The 26,329-nt window shown below is 39.8% G+C and overlaps 1 protein-coding gene across 5 annotated transcripts in view; it reads left to right on the top strand.

The window, feature by feature from the left end:
• LOC111589102 (neprilysin) overlaps positions 1-22,871 on the top strand; it is a 68,077-nt gene extending 45,206 nt beyond the window's left edge. For all 5 annotated transcript variants that reach the window (XM_055012265.1, XM_023299819.3, XM_035943674.2 and 2 more), the window contains exons 5-23: positions 10,333-10,413; positions 10,742-10,837; positions 10,925-11,043; positions 11,163-11,231; positions 11,807-11,941; positions 12,534-12,635; positions 12,750-12,886; positions 13,067-13,160; positions 13,995-14,123; positions 16,838-16,936; positions 17,088-17,165; positions 17,387-17,490; positions 17,842-17,900; positions 17,988-18,107; positions 18,512-18,645; positions 19,079-19,144; positions 20,023-20,118; positions 20,319-20,395; positions 20,559-22,871. In XM_055012265.1, coding sequence (XP_054868240.1) covers positions 10,333-10,413; positions 10,742-10,837; positions 10,925-11,043; positions 11,163-11,231; positions 11,807-11,941; positions 12,534-12,635; positions 12,750-12,886; positions 13,067-13,160; positions 13,995-14,123; positions 16,838-16,936; positions 17,088-17,165; positions 17,387-17,490; positions 17,842-17,900; positions 17,988-18,107; positions 18,512-18,645; positions 19,079-19,144; positions 20,023-20,118; positions 20,319-20,395; positions 20,559-20,658 — 1,895 coding nt within the window. In that variant the 3' untranslated portion in view covers positions 20,659-22,871. The remainder of the gene's footprint in view (positions 1-10,332; positions 10,414-10,741; positions 10,838-10,924; positions 11,044-11,162; positions 11,232-11,806; positions 11,942-12,533; positions 12,636-12,749; positions 12,887-13,066; positions 13,161-13,994; positions 14,124-16,837; positions 16,937-17,087; positions 17,166-17,386; positions 17,491-17,841; positions 17,901-17,987; positions 18,108-18,511; positions 18,646-19,078; positions 19,145-20,022; positions 20,119-20,318; positions 20,396-20,558) is intronic.
• The last annotated feature ends 3,458 nt before the right edge of the window (positions 22,872-26,329 follow it).

Genomic DNA, 26,329 nt, shown 5'->3' with positions numbered 1-26,329 from the left:
AGACTTTTATCAAGTGGCATATGCAAAACAATGCATATGTACTTCTTTTAGGCATTGGACTTTTCTTTAGAACAATGTACAGCCCTTCTGTTCTGCTCTGTTCTCCCCTCCTCACTACAGCAGTCTTAACACTCATAAAAATCACACACAGCGGGGAAAAAGGAAAATAAACATTGCTCAACAAGGGCTCATTTTAGGCATTTTGATACTTCATGTGCATTTACGTACATAACATGTCCCTGTGTGAGTGTGTGGCGTCACTTCACACTTTGTTGTATTTTTACTACTATCAAGTGTTCTGGTGACATCTGCTGCGTTTCTTAAAAATGAGAAAGAGGATGGAAATAAGCTACTGCAGTTAAAGTGGAAACACTGTGCAAAGTGCAAAGGTTGATGTTTTAGAATCATTGACTTAATTGCTCTAAATGCTGTATTTACCACAGAAGGGAGTAAAACTGCCAGAGAACTGCTCCTAATCATTCAGCAGCTTAAATCCCCACCAACCGTCACAGTTGTGCTCTTTCCGACAGGCGGTCTAGCTTACCAGTTAGAGCTGGAATGTCTCGGATTGTACTGTATACACACATGTTCAGGTTTACTTTGTCGGTGCCTTTTTGTGTAGGTCTCTGTTTGTTTTACAGAGGAATAAAAAAAGAGAATACCATGTATTGAAGATTATGCTTGATGATTTGCAACAGTGTGCGTTGTGCTTGCCCGGAAGACTCACACACCCAGCAGCTCTCAAGTAAAAATTTTCTTTGAAGACTGATGTGTGTCAAGGAGTAGGCACTGGCAGCGTGAGGCCTCAGCAGAGTTGTGGCCTCTGCTCTGGAAGTGACATCAAACATGCGACCTCTGATCCCAGGGGTAGCTGCTGCCGCCCGCTTGGATGCCGCCGTCCACAGATGGACTGATCCTTTTCCTGTCAACAGCTGCAGGGGCCTGGAAACACCTGGACACTACAGCGCTCTAGGCTGCACGACACTAATAAAGGCTGCATGCATGTGTATGTGTGCGAGCGGCTGCGTAGATGTGTGGTTGCTTGTAAATGCCTCGGATTGTTCTCTGCTGCCGTATAAGGCCATAAATGATTCATAATGAGGATCTGCGCCCTGATTGCGGTGACAGTAGTGTGTGCGCACACAAGCGTGTGTGTGTGTGTGCGTGTGTGCGTGCGTGCGTGCGTGCGTGCGTGCGTGCGTCTGTGAGCCGGGTTAGAGTTTTATTTTCCACCTCCCGTTAACTCAGGTGTGGCATACTGTGCAATGATTTGCTCAATTGACCATGAGTGTTTTAATTACTAAGCAGTTTGTGTCAGGAAGAGGAGGGAGAAAAGTAAAACGAGCCAAAGAGGATGAAAGGAAAAAATTTTATCCCCCCAAAAAATGAAGGCTGAGGTGAAATGAAAGACATAAAGAAAATAATGGAAGATGAGATAGGTGGTGGAATACACACCAAGCAGGGGGGCTTCGACGTGAAGAGAGGAAGAAGTAGAGAAACGCATTGAGGACAGGTCAGGAAATGTGAAACAGCATGTGGTAGTCAAGCTAAGCCCTATGTGCGAGCATCTGTCTGTGCATGAGACTTATGAGTGTGGGCAGCCTGATGCTCTGTAATGTATTAAACTAGAGATTTTTTACATGACTTCAAGTCTAAATCTTCCTCTTATAAGAGAAATCTAGCGATGCATGTTTGGCAACACCAAGAGAATATCTGTGAGGTTGCTGTGACATCAAGACAGTGTTGAGATGTGACTAGTTTTCTGGCATTCTTACATTCTATGACTTACAATACTGAAAAGACTGAATGTCTGTGTTTCTCCTGTGATAACAATAACAGAAAAAGAACACGTTTCTAACAATAGTGACCACAATATAACTTTTTGAGATAAATGGTTTGTTGACATGACCTCCTCATATCAAAATTCCAGTCAGGTCCATTGCACAACATTATAAACACTCTATTCCTCATAAAAATATCAAATAAAGATAGCATAGCACGAGTCGGTGGCCAAGTCAAACAATATGAATATTAATGCCGTGCTTTTCGGCCAAAGACAACATATTGAACAAAAATCCTGAATCGAGTATGTTTTTGCCAGCTAGGATGCTTAGGAGTAACAGGACAGAGTTTCGACCTCCTCTAAGGTAATAATCTCCACTGTTTAGCTGTTCTGCTGCCAACACCGTACTGGGTACAAGACACAACAGTTTATACACAGTCAGCTCATCCAAGGGGCATTTTGACTAACTGGAATTGGCAGAATTGGTATAGATCGCCAAGTTTAGTTTGCTGTTTGGGTTAGTGGAAAAGTCAGGAGCTCACCAAAGTCAAGGATTTTAAACTTTGCTGGGAGCGCATGTCTTTACTACCTGAAAGAACGCTGTTGAGCTGGATAACAATTCTCAACAACCACTGTAATGATTTTTGTTGGCACAGCTGCAAAGTGGAATGAGTCAGAGCTCGAGCAAATTTGTACTGTTTTTGTCGCTGCATGGGGAACAAAACTCCTTGTCAAAGTTGTAAAATTCATAAAAAACTGATGTAGACTTTTAAGGTGTTTTTTGTAGTGTTTGTACAAACACAAAGTAACTTCTGATCGCATTTAGTACAGTCAGAATGGGACTTTTAAATGCAATTATTGGGTCTTTTGTATCTAAATTGAATTCAGTAGTTGTAACTGGCCTCTGCCCTTACATTTTCACGCAGACAGACCTTTAACTTTTTATCAAAACACATTCATTGTACAAACATAACTGATTTAACCAGGAGGGTTTCATTCACATCCAGGATTTGTTGGTGATCCAGCTGTCAACATATTACACTGTTAATGCAGAAATTAAGACTTTTTATAGTCATAGACCTTCAAAATAATTAATTTCCCCAAAATATGTTCTATATTTTTGAACACCAACATATGAATGCAAAACCAATGCAAGTCTTAATGTCAAAACATCAAAAATCTGAAAAACTCAATATTATAATACGCAAGTACTTCAATGAAGCTGTAAATTATTTGAAAGTACATTAAGAATGTTTTTAATGAGCTAATGTACTTTTGCATAACATTTTAAAGGTTGTATGTGTTCTTTTGGGCTTATTGTCCTTGCAAAAGTTTAAAGTAGTGATTCATCACTCTCAAACAGAGCCAATTCATTTCAGTTTAACTTCATTTATGGCTCCTGCTTATAAAATACTCTAAATATATCCTTCATAATCATACATTTACGCAAAAACCAGCAGCCCTAAAACATTGCAAATGAAATGCTTTGTGGAATGAGAAGCACTCAGGGATAAAATGGCAATGTAGAGAGGAAAAACAAAAAAATTTGGATTCTGTATCACGCTGAGTGGTTTGGTTCAAACTGACTTGATGTCTCAAACAAACATCAGGTGGCACAAAATCCATTCTCAAATAAATCCAAATACACACACACATGCGGCGGGAGAAAGTGTGTGTGTGTATGAAAGAGACAGAGTGAAAGGGTAAGCCTTTGCTGTGGTTAAACATTAGCGCCAGGCAGTCAGTAATCCAATCACACACACATGATCTGTGCCCTTTTGCAGGAAGCGCCCTGCGAAGGGTCTCTATCTCAGGACTTCATTACAATTAAATGAGCGCATAAATAGTGCACACATGGTAATGAGAAAATGGGAGCATTTGAAAAATGAAAGAGTAGAAAGCAGTTGAAGTGAGATGCAGTCATGCAAAAAAGCGAAACAAGTAAATATAAAGGAGAGAAATCACTTAAAGCACCTAGCAAATGAGAAGAATTATATTAAAGGACGATTCAGTACTGAATTACATAGTCTAGACCGTAAGTATTTGGACAGATTCTTTATTCTTTGGACTCTGAGCTTCAGCATATTAAATTAGAAGAAGTAGTAAAGGATAGATTATGCTCTCAGCCTCAGTTTGAGTTAGAGCTACACATCAGTGATTAAAAGAAGTGTGTGGGAGACACAGCGCTTAACTCGCAGTGCTCATATTGCATGGGTTCAAAAGTAATTGGACACTTGGCTGCTGAATGTTTCTTGAGCAGCTGTGTGTAGCTTCAGTGGTAGTTCATGCTCAAAAGAGCTCACACATGGCTTCAGAGCTGATCGCGACATAAGAGCTGCCAGTTAGATTGACTTGCCTGTCAATACGAAGTGGGAAGGTGTGACCACGCAAAGTGGAGAAGGTAGTAATGAGGCTCAGATAGATAAATAGATAACAAGAAAAGCAGTCAGAGCTCACAGTATTCCAACAGATAAATCCCGATAAGTCCGCAGCGGTGGAGTTGTAGTAAGTTCGCAATCGTGATCGCCAGCAGACAGCTGACTTGTAGTCATAGTTACAGTGATGCCGTGCCGCTATCTCGCAATGATACAAAAATCTTCAACAAATCCACGGATCTAGACTATAAGCTGCATCACTGCCAAAATCTAATGGTCCTTATGTCATTTCTGACCTTCCTTGAAAAATTAATCCAAATCCATTATTCCATTTTTGAGTAATGGGCACAGAAAGACAAGCAGACAAACATATGCTGATTGTCACAGAACTCCACCAAGTTACTTGGCAGAGTAATAAAGCAAACATGTGAGAAATATGTTGATCGTAGTTGCAAAAAAATAAAAAATGTTGGGTGCATTCTGAAAAAAACACCTCAAAAACAGAAAGGCAGGTCACAGTTTATAGGAAAAAAAAACCCTCAAAAAACAGAAACAGCACTGGATCAAAGTTGATGGTAAGAGCAGTGTGGAGAGAAAAAAAGAATAGCTCTCGACCTGAAGCATGCCATCTTGTCTGTCAAACAGTGGTGTATCTGTTATGGTTTGGGTATGTATGCCTGCCAATGGAACTGGCACACTGGCATTGATGATCTGACTGCTGACAGTAGCAAGTGAATGAATTCAGGAAGATACAACAGTTTTCTGTGTGCTGAGATTCAGCCAAGTGCATCAAACATTCACTGGATGACATTTCATCATTCAGGTGGTGAGCTGTAATGAGTCCATCTCCTGATCTCAGTCTGATTGAGTTGCATTCCACTTGCTGAGGACGAGGGAGAACAGACCAGAGCTGACAGCTGCTGCCTTTGGGCACTATGTGTATGGAGGGCTGTATTGACTAGACAGTAATTTTGATATTGATGTGAACCTAAAGTGAACCTTGAAGTGTTTACACCATGTTCCAAATGTAAAAGAAAAGAACTAAATTACAATATCACAGAAGAATGCAACCTAGAAAACATTCAAAAGATCACGGTGAGCTCGAAACAAACAAACCTTTAACTTTCTCATCCATTGAACCTGTAGGTCCATGCATGTTTATGTAAGAATGTCAGTGTTACCTCCTACAGCTGCTGTTTCTAGACGTAAATCTTCCTTTTAAAGATGCTCCACATGTTCTCAACATGCTTGTGGCCAGTGGATGCTGGTGGCCACACTATGATGTTTTTTCTCCATTTATTGTCATGGCAACCCATAGGTAGATGGTGTTTTGTACAGCATTGGCTTGTAAATGAGAAAGCTCTTGAGTAGGTGTCTCTTGGATTGACTCTTGTAGGGGCCAGATCATTGACATACTTAAGAATCTACCATCTAACTTTCAATTATTCCAGTCCAGATCATCAAAGGGTGTCTGTTCACCAGTCACCCAGAACCTCTTCCATCTGGACCCTGCAGAGCAGCTTGTGTATTTAAGATGCCGTTAAGATGGCAACATGTCTTTGTGAGCTTTGGTCATGGGTTGCTGAGAAGCATCTTCATGCACAACTGAACTCCCACAAACACCTGTTTCCTGCTCAACAGTGACCTTTCCATAGCTGCCCTTTTGATGCTATAAATTTGTCGGACAGAAACGATGTGTTCATCTGATCAAAAATCGTTTCTGCCCCGAGTCACTCACAAATCTTCTCACAGTTCAATGATCTCTCGTCGCGTATTTTTTTTCCAGAAGTATTGATTGCTTTCATACCTCTTGCAAGACAATATGCTGTTTCACGCTTTTCATATTCAGAAGGATCTTTTCCCTTTTCGCTACAGTGCATATTTCCCAATAATGTGAAAAAAGCCCTTTAGGGAGGTTTTCCATTTTATAAATACTACCTGACAAATCAGAAATAAAACTGTAAAACATTTAATGAAAATTTTAAAACTAAATGTTTATTTCAGTACAGTCCTTCTCTAATAATCCAGCGTAAGAATTTGAAATCCAGTGTAGTAGTTTATCTCAAACTGAATCTCCTCATGCACAGAGTGAAACTGTCCACATACATAAAGTTTAAACTGTATGTTAAGGCTTCTCAGCTGAAAGACAGAAGACTGGATTGTCCATAAATTATGCAGAGATGTGTTTTTTTTTTAACTTGATAATCAGATGTGGCATGAGATAAAACGAGAAAATTAAAAAAAAGGATAAACCTTGTCCTAAATATGCTATCTGCTTGTTCTACCCATCTTTATTGTGACTGGTTTGTCAGTTAGTCAGTTCCTCTAATTATTAAAAAGATAAGAAAAAAATAACAAAATCTAATCTTCCTCATCTTTATCTTTTGATCCCAACTCACAGCGACATGAGTGATGTCTTATTGGGCTCAGGGGAGAGTTTCCTGTCAGCTGCCTGTGTAATTTAAGATCCATCCTCTTTCCTGTATTGATCCTGTGTTGCCTGAGATGTGCAGTATGATGGTGTATATCTAGTGATGCAACATTTATAAGATATGTTTATAAGTGACAGGCAATACGGAGGTCAGAATGAGATGTGTGATGGCTTGTCAAAGTCAAAAGGTTGTCCTACTTCCACTGTAGCCCTTCAGAGGGTTTCTTTTTTAATTAGTTGTTTTAAAAGTCTGTCATTTTAAAAAATGTGTGTGAAAGTGAGACCAGAAGATTGATGGCAGAAAAATCTGCCCATCTGTGTCAAAGGTTCTCTAATTAACACGTATCAAATTAACTTAAACGGTGTCCAAACAATCAACATGGATTAAACACACAAGATATACAGTGTTTTATTAATAAGTGAGTCTCAGTAGAGCTCATGGTTTTATTTTTTTAAGGAGAGAGCGAGGCCAGCTGTTTTCAGAGGAGAACAGTTTGCTTTCTTCTTTATGCTGCTGGCTGTAGCTACATACTGAACATACATGGTGTGTCTTCTCAACTAATCTCAGTGAGAAATGAGGTTCTCCAAGGTTCCTAGAACTAATTCTCTTTCAAAGGTTATTTTCATTTTGAGATTTAGTTTCTGTGATGCCAAATAGTGTTCCATTTACATCTGAGTGAAAATCACTGTGGTTTTACATAACATGGTTTATATAATCCATCCATTAGCCATACCTGTTCTTACTGTAGAGGGTTGCAGGGGGCTTGAGCTTATATCCAAGAGGAACAGACAACCATGCGCGCTCACACACTACTACAGACAATTTAGACTCACCAGTTAACCTACCATGCACATCTATGGGAGAGCATGCACACTCCACAAGGAGCCCCCAGTCAACCAGCAGGTTTCAGTCCACAATCTCCTTTCTCTCAGAGGGCAGTGCTACCCACTGCACCAACATGCCACCCCGATTTTATAAAATTTATTTTATTACATTATGTTGCAAAAGAGAAAGGATTACTTTCAGGCATGTTGGTTTTACGTGCCCATGTTTGCTCGTGTTTTGTCTGGTGAGCTACCAGCCATGAGTAAACTGACTTTAATCCCAGTTTTTATATTCTTTAAAGACTGAAGGAGCCTGAGGAATTGGTGCTCGCATTGTACCGACGCAGACAATGTTTGCACAGCTTTACTCGGATAACTAACTTGACTTGGTAGATGTCAACAAATGGCAGCTTTATGAATGCAGAGGAGACGCATGTTCTGAAATGCTAAGCTGGCTGACACCAATAATTTATGGCATTTTCAATCTTCAGAAAGCTGTCCTCCGAGGGACATATTAGTACTAACAGTAACGTTTGAGCTCTCATTATATTTCCCCTTAATGCTCATGCATTATTTCTGAAATGTTTACATAAACACATGATAATGAATTCATGACACACCTTGCATATACATCAAATGCAACACCGAGTGATATAAATGTAGATGTACGTGGCTTTCCTAATGACATACATTTTTAAAATGTGGAATGCATAAAGGCTGTTACATCTTCAAAATTTCCATAAACAACAACAGCAATCATGAGTTCTGACATTTCCATTCATTTTGCATGTACAGGAGGTTTATTACAACGCACTTAGACTTAAAAGTATTATTCATCCTTATAAAGCAACCACACAGTTAATGAATAAAGCTCCACATAAAAATCCACAGGGTGTAGTGAAGGCAACAGATGGAGAAAAATGATGAACCAAAAACTTCTTTTACAAATCTATCTTTATCCAAGAATCAGCCTCAAAGAAAAACATCTTGTACAACATGGCATATTTTTGTACATGATGATTTATTAGTCACGTTTATCTTAGTGACTAAGCAGTGGTATGTTGCTTACTCTTTACCAGGTATTATGGATTCCTCGTATCACATCAAAGCACCTGGTTGGATAACCCTAAGCTATAAATCATGATAACTTGCTGAAGGTGACTTAGTCAGGATTTAAACTCCCAATTCCTGACAGGGCGAGCCATTTCTCATTTTTTCTTTGAAAAAAATCCCCCTCGCACCTCCCAGAAGCCTAGACGCACCGGTTGATCTGCAGTAAGCTATGGCGATGTAAGAGTCAGGCTCATGAAAACTTTGTGGTAGTACAAAAGTGCAGGCACAGCAAAGATTTTCTTGTTTCTGATGCTGAATGACAAACCAGCAGCTGAACTCGTATTAAAATTTGAGATACCTCTCGAGTAGGTGTGAGGTTTTCTTGTTTCGAAGGACAGAGGCCACGGACTGTCTGCTTGTATCACAGCATCACAATATACTTGATTTCACCACAGTGATTCTCAGCAAACACTAAAATTACTGCGTGGGTGTTAGATTGAATCTTGATGATGGGAAAATTTATTTAAGCTCATGTTCCAAGCTGCCAGTACTTCCTGAAGACATAGTTAGACTTTAAAGCTACAATATGCAACTTGGTGCCTTGAGGCAGCAGCACAGGAAAACTGTATTGGTCCCATTGTCCTCCCCCTCAGTGGAGCATGTTTACACCCCAACACGTATCACTCATTTTGATTAGCTGTCTACCCAGAAACGCTATGCAGCCCGAGGCTCAGCTAACTGGCGTCCATATGCCCACAACAGGTGTTGAAGAGGCAATGAATGCAGGCAATAAAACAAGCAATGGTGTTCACTCTTGTTTTTAATGGCCCTTTACCGCCACACCTTCAGCTTTGTTGCCCCTTGATTTCTTTCCACCTCTTTTGCTATGACTTCCATGCTCGGAGCTTCACCATGATTACTGCTGCCATGCCGAGGAGCCAATTTATAGCAACCGGAGGTTTAAATATGCATTGCATGTTGTCACTAATTTGTGGATTGCATGACAGTGTTAACCTCTACAACAAATGACCCAAACAATCTTAATTGCTAAAGAAAAAAAAATTGCTGCCCAGCTTATAAATTATTAGTGTTAATAATTTATTCAGCCATTCAAAGTAAAGGCTGGCCAAGCAGTGTGACTGTGCATCGGTGTACCAGATGTTGTTATGCTTTTCTTGTTCCTTTCCTGGCCTATCAGTGCAAAATTCTGAGGCATTTTTATTCATATATTTTAAACTTTTTCAAAGTTGCAAGAGAACTTGATACGAAACTGCAAAACAGTCAAGATAATGAAAACTGCCTGCAGTCTGTTCTGTAAGGAAAAGTCAACATTAAAGCCTTGTTTGTTTTCTGCAAACCTGTAACACCCTCATTAGAATATTCAGATTCAATGTTTTGTCATTATATAGAAACTTCCTAGCAGCTGCCACCTGAAAAAGTTACAGTTCTATATTAGTTTTTAAAGTAGTTACTGTACGTATTAAGAAAAAGAATATACATAATGAAATTGAGAAAAACGGCTTTGAAGGAGAGTCTGAGCTTTTTCCAGGTGTTCTTTATTATCACGTTGTGTGGTTTATCACTTGTTGCTATCAATTGCCACAGTCTGCGATGTGAAACTTTAGTTTTGTTGACATTTTCGTACACAAGGACAGACAACATGCCTTAATTTACAATGATTAAATGCATCTGGACGAGCAGCTGGTTGTATTTTGAATACACACAAAATCTCCACAATGCACCTGAGGTTATAAACACTTGTCTTTTCCCACAGTCCAGATTGCCATGGCTGCACTCGTTCCTCCTTCATCTTTGTCTGCGTTCCTTTGCTTCATGCTTGCTGTGTTTCTCTGCTCTATTTGTAGGTGTCCTTGAGAAAACAGTGGAGGGGGAAGCTGCTGCTCTCACCAAGGCAAAGACCCTTTACAAGTCCTGCACCAATGAAAGTGAGTCAGCAGGCACAAGATGTTAACAGACCTTGTCTTTTTGCATCTTCTTTAATATCAGTTTTCTCAGTGTCATCAAAGGTTGTGTGTCTCATTCAGTTTATTGTTTTGTCAAATGATTTGCAGGAATAATTAGTTTTAAAAGTAAGAATTAATATCTTTCAGCAAACTCCTCGAACATCCTCAAATTGACTTTGATTACAGTAATTTATATGAATTAGAAACAAGGTTTCTTGTTTCAGATTCTTGATTGATAATAAATAAATGGATCTACCACCAACAACTGACTTTTGTTTGTTTTCTTGCTCGTATCTACGCTTCACTTAAGGTTTAATCGAGCTCAGAGGAGGGACTCCGCTGCTCGACATGCTGCCTGATGTGTTCGAGTGGCCCATAGCTGTGGACAACTGGGAGACCACCTACGGTAGAGTCTTTTTTTCACTGTCGCACAGCATGGTGTCATTTATGGCATATTTTTTTTACTTCTTCTTCTTCTGTGTTGTTTCTTCAGGGAGAACGTGGAGGTTGGAGGACGTCATTGCCAAGCTGAATGAGAAATACGGGACTCAACTCTTGGTAAACTTTTTCGTCGGCACCGATGACAGGGACTCCAACTCGCATATCATTCATGTGGGTTTGCTAGAAAGCCTTTGTTTTTTTGCACAATACTACAGAAACTCACACGTCGTATCCATTTAGCTTGAAAATGAATAAATGTGTGCATTTTCTTGTCTCCTTCTCTTTGCCAGTTTGACCAGCAGACCAGCCTCGGCCTCTTGTCCAGAGATTACTACGCCTGCAATGGTCCCTATGCAGAGGTAAGCTTGGACTTTACATGTGTACTTTTGCACACACAATTATAATGTAATTAAGACTTTTTAACCAATGTGCACTGAAATCGACTCCATGTTTTCATTTTTGCCCGTACCACTCAGTCTAGGTTCCATGTCCCCTGGAGCTTGTTCCAGGAAACACGATGCCCAACAAATGACGACGGCATCAGCTTAAAACATCAGCACATGAATTAACTTTGTGTTTATTGGTACACTTACATGCTCTTGGGAGCCAGTGTGTACATGATTAATAAAAATATGCTCTGAGGCAGTAAGCAGTGATAAAAATCAAAGACGCAGAACAGAGTATTTAGTTGTGTCTCAATGTGGACCAGATGTGTGCGACTGGAGCACACATCCTCTCCTCCACTCGTTTACAGTTCACCATCCACTGTTGCGTGATTGATATGCAGAAAGTAGTTCTTAACTGCTCTTAGCTTGAGGCAGGCTGGCTGTGTGTGTATCTGTGGATCAGAACATGCTATCACCTCCGGTTTTGGTCATTGGTTTAATTTAACCCTGTGAGATGCAAACATCACGACTGAGTGTATGTTTGACAGGCGTGTCGAGCCTACGAGCAGTTCATGATCGACCTGGCCAAGCTGATCCGCACAGACCGGGGCCTGGCCATCAATGAAACCCGCATGAGAGAGGAGATGACACGAGTTATGGACTTGGAGAGGGACATTGCCAACGTAAGCATGCATTCATATTCTGTATTTTCACAGCAGAAACCTAATCACATCTACAAACTTCCTCTAGTCTCTAAAAAATATTGTAGTTTGTTTCCCGGCGGCAATGCATGTCTTATCTTCTCACTTCAATCTTTTATCTTCGTGCTTCTATCTTGTAGTTTCACAAGGCTTTTGTTAACAAGATGACCTTCCTGTCATCCATTTGTAGCGCAAACCTCCCTCATCTCCGTGTGTCTGCAGCTCCAGTCTGGAGCAGCTGCCGTCTAAAACAAGCTGTTAACCAGTCTGATGCCAACACAGCAACATTTCTCAGACATCAACAGGTTTTCCGCACTCGACGTTTATCATTCCAAGCTGGTCTGCTCTGCTCTGCTCACTGCCATGCTTCATTTCCCCTCCACTCAGCTGGTGGCTTTTACAAGGCTGTCACACCGATCGAGCTCTGACATTTACAGACCTGAAGCCTCCTGGGATGCCAAATATGTTTGATGCTGCTGGACCTGCACTACGATTGCACGCTTGAGTCAGGAAACAGGAGGGTTGTGACAGCATTCTTGATTTTTCAGCCTCTTTGTCTCTCCTCTTTTTGAAGGCTACCGATACTCCAGAGGATCGTAACAACCCAGTGTTGCTTTACAACAAGATGGAACTAGGGGACCTGAACGCCAACTTCACCCTTGAGGTTGAGTCGCAGGTAAAAATAAACTCTTGTTCTGTCAGGATTGGTTTGTGTTTCACCTTGCTTTCACTCCCTCATGTTTTTTTTCTTCCTCTTTGTGTGTGCTTTTTTTATTTACTCATCTTGAAGATATTTGACTGGAGTTACTTCACGGCTAAGATAATGGGCACAGTCAACATCAGCATTCCTGACACAGAGAAGGTCATAAACTACTCCCCCAACTATTACAGAAGACTCAACCTCGTCTTGTCCAAATACACAAAGAGGTGTGTGTGTGTGTGTTCACAAGATTCTGTAGGTGTGATTGTGGATGATAGCCTGTTTGTGTGCTTGCAGAGGCGGGAGCGCACAGCGTTCAATAAAAACAGCTGCTCGCCTATTACTGCTACGTCGTAGCTTTGCATGAGTAGGAAAGTTTCTGTGAACATGCTTTTCTCTCCTCTCAGGGATCTGCAGAACTACATGGTGTGGCGTTTTGCTATGAACATGGTGGTGGGCCTGAGCAGAGCTTACAGAGACACCAGGAAAGCCTTCCGCAAGGTACGCAGACGGGATCCTGACACAAGAACCAGTATTCAGTACTTTCAAAGGTGGCTACCAAGAAATAGATGGGGCATATTGCTTATTTATTTGTTTTTTTTTTTGTTTTTTTAACAAAACACAGGAAAACACAAGGTTTGCTTAAATTTGCTTAGTAAAAAATATTGACCAGCATAGGCACTGAGATAGAAATTTTACGGCTAAGCAAGACTAAGTATTTACAGTGATAATTGGTGGTGACTAGTTTGTGCTGATTTCAGCCAAACCTTGAGGCTGATTTTGCAAAAGATTCTGAGTCTCTAATATACATAGGGCTTTAATTCCACTATTTTACTGAGACACAATGTTTACCATGATCAGTAGGTTATTATATCAACACTGCTTATTGCATGGACTATGTCTGAGGATGACGAGAATGTCAGTATTCATATTCTGTTGTGGAGAAAATGACTACAAATTTTAATAATAAAATTGTTTCCACTTTTGTTAAAACATCCAAAAGAGTGGCTCTAGATTATTTTATATTGCAATTTCTTTCTACTTCTTAATTTTAGCCGACATGTATAGCAATACTTAGATATGAGTCAGTCTCTAATAAACACTAGATGTCCACATGCAGCTCCATTCATACTCTTCCTCTATTGTTTATAAAGCTTTGTAACCCTCCTCCTAATCTAATCATTTCCCTTCTGCCCTATTTCTTCTAGTCCTAATTGTGATTGCAATGTATAATGGCGGTGCAAATAAAGAACTGCCAGGAGCCTCTTTAACCAACATGCTGACTAGTTTATCCTGCATCTCTAATTGATCTGTGCCTTGTTACTTTCCCTGCAGGCTCTGTCTGGTGCAACGTCAGAGGCAGCAGTGTGGCGACAGTGTGCACTTTACGTCAACAGCAACATGGACAATGCTGTGGGACGACTGTACGTGCAGGAGGCCTTCTCCGAAAAGAGTAAAGAACTGGTCAGTAGAGGATGGATTAGACTATATATTAGATCAAGTTAGACTTACAACTCAACTACCCCACACTAGAGAACAATCTGCGCACTAAATTGAATTCTCTGCTTTCTTGTTTATTGGCATTTGGAAGTGATGAAATAGTAATGTATCTGCAGGGCATCGGAAAAACCATGTGGGGTTTATGTATTCAGTTATTCATACATACAGTTGGAAAAACAAGTGTTTTAGGCACACTGAGTGTGTTTTGTCACCTGTTTTTTTAGTCACCTTTGGGTCCTGTGTCTCTGCTGCAATACTGTGTTTTTTGCTTGCATCCAGTGAAAGCAGCTGCACAAGGTGTTCTTGTTATCGTGATCACACCACCCACACTGTAAACCTCATTTTGCGTCGGATTGTGTGTTTGTGTGCATGCGGAAGCTTTGGCACACGCCGGTGTGTGTACGTGAGTCAGATTGTGTGTCTGGCTGTGTGCATCTGTTGGAATTCTGAGCGTCTCAAATACTGTAAACCATCTTCCGGATGGAGCTCTGCCCACTCTGACATGTGGATCTCACATAAAACCATACATGTGCTTGTGTGTGTTAAAAATGATAGACGGCATCTTTCATTATGCAAGTGCAGAACACCACCTATGTCCTCAGATACGTTGCAGCATATACGAGTGTGCCAAGCTGACCTAAAGCTGGCATGCAGGCTTCACTTCACATGCCAGCTGTCTTTAAGCCATGCAGGTATATTTCAGATACATTTACTAATGGAATGTAATTCAGTGGATTGACAGAAATACGGTACTTGAGTAGAAGTTCTTCTATTTTATGCTACTTTTAACAATGCTTGAATATAATTCCAAATAGATATTAGTTGGCAAATTGAGGGACTGGGTAAATTAAATCAGATTAAATAGTTTATTACCAATAAGAAATCCTTGGATTTCTAAAGTAAGCAACTCTCTTTATTTTTACATCACAACTTAGGAACTCATAACTTGCAAAGGCCCTTAAGGACCCTAAAGCGAACTTCCATCTCACCTCCCAATATCCCAGACCATCACTGAACCTCCTCCTTACTCATGTTTCAGTTCGTTGTTCAGTGATCAACTATCCATCTGGACTGTCCCCTGTAGCACTGCATTAACTAGTGCATAGAAAAACAGAACATTTATATGTTTCTGAGCCCACTGCCAGCATTTCTTTTTTGCCACCGTCGGTTAAGCGTGACCGAACTGCAGCTAATTAACAATCTTCTCCTGTAGAGCAGCGAAATGAAGCGAAAACTTCCACTAGAAAATGAAATGTTCACTTTATTGAAGCTGGACCACAGTGTATGCATGCACACAACACAATCTCACGTATGCTAAAAGGTTTTCAGAACAGCCTCAGTATGGCCGCTGCCAGCTTGTGGCCAACCACAGGCGTGCTGTCCAAGTGCTCATGCAGTGTGTTAGTGAGGGCTCTGCTGATGTGATGAGACACTGGGATGCCTCTGTCTGCTCCTTGTGGTTTCAGAGCACAGCTGTGGTTAGAGGGATCTGGAGGGGTGACCTTCTCTGTCACTGCAGTTTTTTTCTTTTCAATTTTCCTTTTTTTTTTTTGCTTTTATTCTTTTATCAGTCCGAGCGCTGTTTTCTGAATTATTCTAATTCTTTATTTTTTTTAGCTTGTGAACAAAATACTTGGATTTTGTTTTGTTTTTATGCCTGAGGACCACAGTGCAGTGTGTGGTTTGCCCAGTATTACCCCATCACAGTGGCGTCAGTCTGTCTGTCTCTCTCTATCAAGCAACATTCTTGTAAATACTGTAACTCAAGAGAAATACATTATAGAAAACCTTCAAACTGAGACCCCAGGATTCTACTGAAAATTGAGCTTTTGATGTAGATTTAGGAACACCTTGCTGTGTCAATTTGCATATGAAAAAAGAAAATCTCATTATCCTGAAACTACTACAGTTCTACAAAAGTGTGATTGTATTTGTGCAGCTGCACACATTAATGTGCTTAAAAAGAAAAGAATAACTTGTTCATGGTTAAACACTATGTCCATGTACCTCTTCTATAATTTAGATTTATAAGGCTCGGGACTATTTTAGTAACCAAACATCCAACCCAAAACTGTTGGATGTACTGATAAGTAAGTGTAAATTTTTAAAACATGTAAATAGCACTATCAATAATGCATTTGTAAATTTACAGCCACAACAGCCACTGTACGGAATTTTAATGCAACGAGCCCAGACTTTTATAGATAAAACAGAAATCCATTTTCAATTCTATTCTTTCAGCTGTCATGTTTATTCACTAAACATGATTTGTTTCTGGCTGTCATTACCTCACTCACTTTTAATGATACAGAAAAACATGCTGATGTCATATTAATCACACTTCTTGTAATGTTACCCAAGGTCATCAGACTCCTACACACAGAGAGTGTATAAGCCTGAGGGGAAGTGTGACGATGTAATGATGAGTTGACTTAAATCAGGGAAGTGTACTTTTATGACTTTGTTGAGCAGGATGTTGCAAGATTGTTTAGTGCGCTTTGTGGGTTTTGTGATTTTCGCTGCAAAGTTTGGAGGAAAAAAAAACAACTCCTACACTGCAGAATTATTGTACTGACTGACAGATGAGGGTTTTTTTTAATTATATACATTTTATTACTATTGACTTATTTGCAATTACTGTTCCTTTTCTCTTTGCGTGTGTGTGTTTTGGGGCTCAGATGGAGGAGATGATTAAAGACATTCGGGAGGTGTTCATTAGTAACCTTGATGACCTGACCTGGATGGATGCAGAGACCAAGAAAGCAGCTGAGGAGAAGGTATGGGGTATAATTTTTGTGTTTTTTTTTTTTTGTTTTTTTTTTAACAAAAGCTAGTAATTATTGAAATGTGTTGTTTTCTGCAGTCTGTTCTTTAGGATATCTCATGCATAAGATGTTCTTAGTCAAATTCGTCTCCCTTTTTGTGTAGGCCCGAGCTATTCGGGAACGGATCGGCTATTCTGACAACATCATGGATGACAAATACCTTAACAATGAGTACAAAGACGTGAGTGTCTGAAAAGATGCAACTCTGAATGTTTTCCTTCTTGCACTGAATGAATGTATCAGAATACAGAGTGGGTTCATTGTAGCCACATATCTAGCTCTGTGAAAACATCTCCGCGAATTCTTGGCATTTATGAGTTTTGCTGGAGAATATATGACCAAGTGTTGATAGCTCTCATCATGGCTAATCCTCCTGTTTCTCCGGCTGTGTGTTGGTGTTAGCTGACCTACAGTGCAGAGGAGTACTTTGAAAACATCCTACAGAACCTGGAGTACGTGCAGAAGAAACGCCTGCGGAAACTCAGAGTCAAAGTCAACAAAGAGGAGTAAGATGTCCTGAGGGAATGGAATTAACAGGCTCATTTTAGGCAGTGTAGTAATTTAAAGCTGCAGTGTTGATTATTTAAATCACTAGCAACAATACTCTATTTGGTTTATGGTGCTTGTGGTGTGACCCACTATCTATCTCACATTTAGCACAGTGCGTTCACATTCTCCCACTCAAACTCCTACTCACATATAGAGTTCAGCTCTCCGCAGCCTGCATGCTAATATTAGATCTGGTTATTTATAACTACAGGTTAATTTTGACATGTTTCATCAAATATGAATTACGCTGTGCCTCAGCACACCTCTGTGCATCTTGGTTTAACTCCAGCATCCTCGTCTCTCTCCAGGTGGGTAACTGGAGCTGCTGTTGTCAACGCCTTCTACTCGTCCAGCAAAAACCAAATAGGTATTTTACATGTGCACGAGCAAACACATTCAGACGTGAAAGACAAAAGGAAATCCAATTTATTTTGTTTTTGCTTTCTCTTGTTAGTGTTCCCTGCAGGTATCCTTCAGCCCCCTTTCTTCAGCAAGGGCCAGACTAAATCTCTCAACTACGGTGGCATCGGCATGGTTATTGGTCACGAGATCACACATGGCTTTGATGACAATGGTATGACTTTCCACGCTGTTGCCCGCTGTTCTGTTTCTCTCAGGCTCAATTTTGTCAGATTGTAATTGGTCTTGGTATTCAAATAGTTCCCTTGTAACTGGTACCACCTCAGAAAAAACAGAACTGTTTTGTAATGCCATTCATGTGTTCCGCCTCAAAATGTTTTTCAGCACAGTCATTTCATGTGACAGTATTATGCTCCACTCAGAGATGTCAAGATTCTTTTGTACCGATATCCACTCAGACGCCCAAATGGAATGGAAACATGTCACTGACAAATGCCACATTTGACTGCTGTTAACAAGATAATGGCTGTTTGGGCTTAGAGAAGTGTCAGAATTGTGATTCTTGTTGATCAAATTCTGCCTCACCCACTTTTCCATGCATCTGTACTCTTTTTTTAGGCCGTAACTATGATAAGGATGGTGACCTGAAGGACTGGTGGACATCAGACTCCACTCGGAGGTTCCTGGAGCTGTCAAAGTGCATTGTGGATCAGTATGGCAACTTCTCCTGGGACCTGGCTAGTGGACTACATGTACGTTCCTGTCAACATTTCCCCATTTTTACAAAGATTTGATCAGATTTTCAGCAAAATTTTCTGATACATTATCATGAGATATAATCCAGCCTTGTTTTAACACATTTATATTTGCTTTCTTGTTGCCTTTGCCAGCTTATCTGTCTGTCATTTTTCCATCTTTTCCTCTAGTTTTGCAGCCTCATCTCGTCTGCGCTTCAGGTGTCTTTAATATTTTGTGTTGACATGTCAACCCCTCTCCCTCTTTGTCTCTCCTCCTCTGTCCTATTCTTTTGAACAATGCTTCTTTTATCCTTGGGGAAATGATTTCTTATATCCCAAGCAGTGATATCTGTGATTTGCCAAAATACAGAGGAAAAATTACAATCTTTCTCTCTCCCTTTTTGCCTAGCCAATCTTTGTGTTCTCTGTCCTTATATCCCCTTTATAGTTAAATGGTAACAACACCCTCGGGGAGAACATTGCTGACAATGGAGGGATTCGGCAGGCATATCAGGTAATGAGCCTGAAAACAAATGAGGAAAGTCAGTTTAAGAGGCCTGCTTTACAGATGAGAGAGGAGGGGATTCAGTCTGCGGTTATTGTCGCTTGCTTGCTGACATTAATGGACAAGTCATTTTGCTTGGTCACTGACTGACTCATTAGCCATCGCAAACACAGCAATAAAGGGCATGATGTTGCCATTGTTTTTGTCAGTTTTGACCCATGGGATACAGGGAAAGGGCATTTACAAATTGGAATGCAATATGCAGGATAATATGTTCTTTTTTAACCCACAATGTCATATACACAAGTGTTTCTTTTGCAGTGCTTTCAAATTTAGATTAACAGTTTAGTTACCTTTTAGAGGACAAGTGTACATTTGATTTATTCTGTGAAAAACAAAAACAGGCAACACCCATGTTCTTTACAGACAAGGAATGTTTTACGCTGGACATGAAATGTGCTGAACACAAGGCAACATGAATTATGATTGCTGTGCTCTTTTCAAAATATCACATTTATATTTTTAGTGTGATTTATCAAACAGCCAAACGCATTAAAATCTTCCACTGCAGCAAGCATAAGGAGTTTAAGGGCAGTATCCCCAGGAAATCAACATTTTGAGCAAACAAGACTATAACAAGAGGCACTTTATTCGAAATGTAATATGCTTAGTTTATTGCTTATTTTCCAAATATATCACTGAGTTATCAGAAAAGGTGTTATGTGAGAAATAAAGTGCATTCACTAACAGCAAATGTAATCCATATTCATTTACATTAACGTAGCAGCAGCATAATTCCATTGGTTGAAGGTTTAAAATCAGCAATAATGCATAATTTGGAGATATATTCAAAGGGATTATGAAATAAGACTGTGTCATTACTGTAGGCCTATAAGAACTATGTGAAGCAGCACGGAGAGGAGCCACCACTGCCTGGCATCGACCTTTCCCATGATCAACTCTTCTTCTTGAACTTTGCTCAGGTAGTAGATTGACAGATTGCAGTGATTGATGAATGATTGGTGAATATGATGAAAGACTGGAAGGCTGATTAGATTGTTGGGGTGAGCGATGAATGCGTGATTCAGGGGATTACTAGAAAATTGGTGCATGGAGTAAATGCAAAGAGCACAGCATATTGAAATAAATATTTATTGGTCTAACGTAGTGCTGTCTTTTCAAGGTGTGGTGTGGAACGTACCGACCAGAGCAAGCTGTTAATTCCATTAAAGTAGACGTACACAGTCCAGGGAAATTCAGGTAACGATCAATCATGTTTTGGGAGCAAAAGGGCAGGAAGCAAATTAGACTGGTGGCTAGCATTTTAAAATAGATGCCAATATGAGATGTTATGTAATTTTCAGTTTGCTAGTAACATTCCAGTTTCACTGCAGCCATCAATCTCCTCTGGTGTGTTTATTAGGGTACTGGGCTCCCTTCAGAATTTCCCAGAATTTGCCAAAGCGTTCAGCTGCAACAAAAGCAGCTCCATGGTCCCCGACAACATCTGTCGTGTGTGGTGATCCACAGACCTCTGGGATGGGTTTGTCCCCCTTACAGTACCTCTCCCCTCTGACTGTCGGAGCACTCATGGAGGGGCTACGAGGAAGTGGAAGCTTCCTTTAGCTCTTTACTGGATGGACCATGGCTGTTGGATTGACACTGCAGTGTGCACTTCATCCAAGGACAGCAGCAGACTGTACCCTCAAGGACAGACGGAGCACTGTCTCTCCAACTCTGATACTGTAGTTCATTCAATCAGCCTGATCATTCTCTTATTCACTGGATACAATCACTCCCTGTGTTTTTATCTTTCGCTCAGTGTTCATCTTGTTTTACTCACCATTTTCAGCTCCGCCGATGTGTATTTTGTGAGTGCTTATGTGAGTGTGTTTCAGTCAATATACGGTACGAGTAGTTGGCAAGAGAGGGGAAGACATAAATGTGCTCAACCCACTGGCATATGAATACACCACACACCCACTCACACTCATATACATGTAACAGGGCTGAACCAGTGTGCTGTATGTGGGACTGAGCTGTATGACTCTCAGAAAAACCTCAGCTGGTTCCAGCCTTCATCTACATGCTGACACACTCTACAATGTATGTACTCTTTGTTTATACATAAAGCCAAATTAGGTAAATTATTGCAGAAAATCTGAATTTATTTTGATGAATAGACCAGTAAGTATTTAACCGTGATCACATATTACACAGTACTGTTCTATATTTAATGGTAATAACGTTACTGCAGTTGACAGGTGGCTGCTGTTCATTAGCAGAATGAAGATAATAAACCAAAATTAATTTTTTTGCCTTTAAGATGACAACTGGTCATGACTCACTGAGATGACAATCGACCAACACCAGACCCTTTTCATAAGTTCCCTTAATGGATGTACATCTCTGTGTGTATTTTCCAGTCTTTCTAAGTCATTTATTATCACTGCCTGCCATTTGTCAAGCGAATTGGTATGCCTTACAGTTGTGCTACTGTGTGTGAGTGTGTACGTGTATTCGTGGAAGAACAAAGGATAAAGAAATGCAGTTTGACTTTTCATACACACTTGTTCGCTCTCTTGTTGAGAATTTAGATGAGAAAATCGACTCCACTCTCATGTCTGTATGCTGTAGTCAACTGCCAATTAGTTTAGCTTAGCATGAAGAGTAATAACAGTTCCCCTGGCTCTGCTGAAAGGAGAAAAAATATGACCCAATAATTACAACATAACATCTTGTATGCTTAATCAGCTCAAAAACTAAAGTGTAAAAAACAACAAGTTATGGTTTTACATTGTGTTATGAACAAGAAGTAGCATAAAGTCCCAAAAAGTTACCGCCTGGAGCAGTGACCTCAGTCTCCACTAGTTGCCTGGCAACCCAACAATGACATGAAAAAGGACTTTGAGTATATACATTTCTATTTTTATATGGACTAAACAAACATGTATTACAGTCAGCTATAGTTAAGTGAAGCTAGCCATTCTCCTGGACGTAACTTTATTTTGTAGTGATGTGACAGTGGAATTGATCCTCTCCGCTCTTGGAAAGATAGCGAAGAAGTATGTTTCTTTAAATGTTCAGCTATTCCTTCAAGAAAAGGGATCTCAGTTTAGTCATATGAAGATATTACCAATCTTTTTTAATGATTTTTTTCACACAAAAAGCAAATGTTAACTGGTAATTTTCACAATTAACTGTTCAAAGGAATGTTTTTTCCTAAATATTTTAAACTCCACACCATAACGAACTTTTAAGTTCAGAAGTGCATGCATTTTTCTGAATGCAGAAGATTGTATCAAGTCAGTAAATCCCAATTCCCCATTTGATATGACTTTTCTATGTTCAAAGGTAACAAAGGGTGTGATACACGGTTGTCAATTGCGGAAATTTTTGGCTTTGCCTTTTTCTATAGAAATTATAGTGCAATGAATGATGCACCGTGATCATTCAGACCACTTCTGCAGACTGAATACAACACCCTCCATGTCCAGTTTTGGTATATTGTTTCCAGTTATTTTGTTTCCTTCATTATTTGTCCAAGCTTTCTGTTACTGCTCACTCCCTCAGGCTTTTCTTTCTTTCTGTCTCTCTCTCTCTCTCTCTCTCTCACTCCACTTGTAGAAAGACAGATATACCTCAGTTGCCTGTATTTAGATACTTTATAATAATGACTGATAATCATCTTGAGGAGCATTTTGTTTTCTTTCAAAATAAATCTTTAAATAACTCACTACGTTTGCCGGCGAGGTCTGCGTGTTTCTTCAGCATCTCGATCAGGTTTTTCTATGTAAATGCATGCTCTTCAATCTGGTACAGAGAGATTAATTACTCTAAGTGTTGATGACTAATCTTAGCAGAAAGCCTCAAAATGAGAAATGATAATGTCAATAGGGACTTAAATTGTGCACTGCATGACTGAGTACACGTAATATCTTGATGCTCTTGGTGTTTTATCTGGATGTCACATATAGAAATTGTATTTAGATACCTGAAAGATGAAATTCTGCAACATTTTCCTTTTGCCCTTCACCTAGATTGCAGTATGCGTGATGTTTTTAAAGAAGTTAAATAGATATTCACACATTCTGTTCCACCCATGCAATATTGTTGACTTGAGGGAAGTATTAGGAATATGAGGGTTTCCTTTAATTTTGATATTTCCACAGAGAGGGAAAAAATTTAAATGCAGCATAAGCCCAAACTCTTCCCCCACTAATTGGACCTAAGCATTAGGGGAGTAGCAGCTAATTGTGAAGTTAGAGAAAAGTTAGTCACAATACGAACAAATGAATGTGCAATATCTTTATAGCTGCTCCCGGGCTGCCAACTGGTAAATATACCCCATGCAGCAATGAACTAGCAAGAACATTTCTTGGCACGGGGATGGCTTGTACCCTGGCTGAAAGTGGACAGGCAAACAGTCAGGGATGTGCAGGGAATAAGAAAAAAATAAAACACTTCAAAAGGTTCACAGGTAAAAGAGAGAGCCAAAGAGAATTATAACACATAGGATGTATAGGACAGGGATGCCAAGTAGGAGCACATATGACCAAACTTTGAAGCCAGGGTCAGAAATATGTGGAGGAATGGGGGTGTGCAGCACGGCCAAGGGCCAACACACACTTGTGCAAATACACAAAAGTAAAGCAAGGAATTCTGTGACCTTTATTTTGTTTATTTCTTCATTTGTAAGAATATTTTCCACCAAGAAAATCTAAAATTCCACCTATTATTGGTTTGTGCCACATTATTTCAACAACTCTCATGTGAATGCATACCTCTCAGCGGTGGTGCATTTTTGGGGTTCATGCTGGATTCCACAGTCAAACAGGTTGGCTTTGAAAATCAACAACAGACCTCAAGCCTTTCTGAATGCTTATTTGCCAGCTTAACTCCTTACAACCCTGCTTTATTTCATGTACATCATAAAAAACCTGTGTGATTGAACACACCTTTGAGAGACTTTTGGGTTGAATATCAGTTGCAGTTGCATATTTATTGCCAAGCGTCCCCCCTTTTACTCTCAATGGCTGGTAGGACTTTGGCAGACAACTGAAAGTTCACACCACCTACTTCCCTCGTGCTCACTGTCATTAGCAGCTTTGGTAGCTAACATCACAGCTAACATTACAGCACCTCAGCATGTTCCTGGGAGGCTGTACACAGTGTTTTGCACTTCAACTGTTATAGACTGCTGAGGTTTTATCCCAAAGTGAAAACACTGCATGCAGAAGTGATTTTATACTTAAAAGAAACGTGACTTGATTTAAAATAAATCACTCAGTAGAGAAAACACAATTAGCACTAATGCACTTTAAAATCTGAGGACAGTTCTTAGTGAAGTCACCCATGCCAGACCTGCTTTTGTATTTGCTTTCAATACAAAGTTCTGCTCCCCTCTGTTGCCCTCTAGTCATAAAACGACTCAGTTTTCCTTCAGGCGCCCTTTGGGTGACCCTAACAGTGGGTCCAGTGGTATGTGTGCATGTTTGTGTGTGTTTGTGCGTGCGTTTGTGAGGGAGGGGGCACGCAGCCTCTGGAATGCCTGTGTGTGTGGTAGTGCTTGGGGCAATGTGTGGTGTCAGAAGTGTGCATAAAAGGAACACAACATGTTATATGCATATGTGTCTGCAGATGTACCAGACGCACATGTACACACACGCCTTTAACACGTGCAAATTATGCAGGATCATGAATGGATGAGCGGTTTAGGGGTAAAGGCATTCAGAGTGGGCATTGTGTTATCGCACACTTGATTTGAAAGGGGCTTTTATTGTGAAGTGCACTCTTACTGTGCTGTCATTGTTAAAAGCCACTGATAATCGGCCATTCTGATTTTTAAAGAGGTTGAATTTTATGTAAAAAGCTTTAATTGACATTGCTTTAATACTACTACTTATCTGGGCATTAGTATAAAAGAAAAAATCAGTGGTATGTGGGACTCTTGATTTAATACATAAATTAAATGACTACTGCCATTTGAAAACACTTTGCTTTTATTTAATGAGTGCACACAGGTTGCAAAAATCTTTAATATGTTTTATTTTAGGGATTTTTGCATTTGATATAAACAAAAGTTAGTCTACTTTGTGGTATGCAACACCGTGAGACTCAAAGATTGAACATTTACACTGCAAATACTGAATTTATAGTGAATCAGTGACTCAAATACCAATTCAAGGTGTTAATATTTATGTTATGACTCATGATGAAACCCTTGAAATGCTTCGCAGTAACCAGCCAGTATGTCTCTATCACTAAAAAAAAAAGAAAATCTAGAAATATAAACTTTAACTCTCCCGTTTGAGCCTTCAAAGGTTTGTGGACTTATTCCATAATTAATGTAAAACAGTGACCTCCTGTGGTTGCTCAACATATATGTGTTGTTCAGCTGAACCTGTTGTGATTGTCTAGTCCATAAATTTACTTAGATCAAATAATATATGACCTGGTAATATTTTAGGGGTTATAGATTCCTTTGAATTTTCAAATACATCCCACCCCTCCGGTTTTCTACATTGGATCTAATTAAGCAATCTGGAGAAAGCCATGCATGACTTTTTTTTCTTCTCATGTTTTCAGCATGCCTACTGCATTGCAATTACCCTCTGCTTATTTAATCATGCAGTAGTTCAGCCTCTCTCCTCTTTGAACAATAAATATCCACAGATTACTAAATTTTTAAACTAATTTAATAATTGAATCAAAAAACAACATTTATCTCCAAATCCAGTGTTGATTGAGGCTATTGTATATTACAAAGACCACTCCTTTTAAAGTAACCATTGATCCAGTCGCAGCAGAAGACAGGTGGAAGATCAGTTTCATTACTTTTACATCTTAGCCCACACAGTGACACTGTAGACCGTGCAGCTCTTATTAACTGCCTCAAGTTCAGGACAGGCATGAAGGACGCAACGCTTAATTGGTTCAGCTGATATAACAGTATTTTCTGTCACAATTAGAACTGCCACTTCTTCCTCAACATGCTCTGTGAAGCTTTTCTAGGTTGAAGAATTCGTTTTGTAAATAATCCATAACCACAGTGGGTTACATACTATTGATACACAGATACAGCTGAGTCAATCGACTAGAAAGAACAGCTAGAGGCTGTTTGTAACAATTTGAAGGATTTAAAAGTTGCAAGCTGTCTTTCTACTCCATTTTCTAATTGTCTAAAAGAAGTAA

This window comes from Amphiprion ocellaris, chromosome 7, assembly GCF_022539595.1.
Source record: "Amphiprion ocellaris isolate individual 3 ecotype Okinawa chromosome 7, ASM2253959v1, whole genome shotgun sequence".
Classification (NCBI taxonomy): domain Eukaryota; kingdom Metazoa; phylum Chordata; class Actinopteri; family Pomacentridae; genus Amphiprion; species Amphiprion ocellaris.
This window is presented reverse-complemented; position numbering and strand designations above follow the sequence as displayed.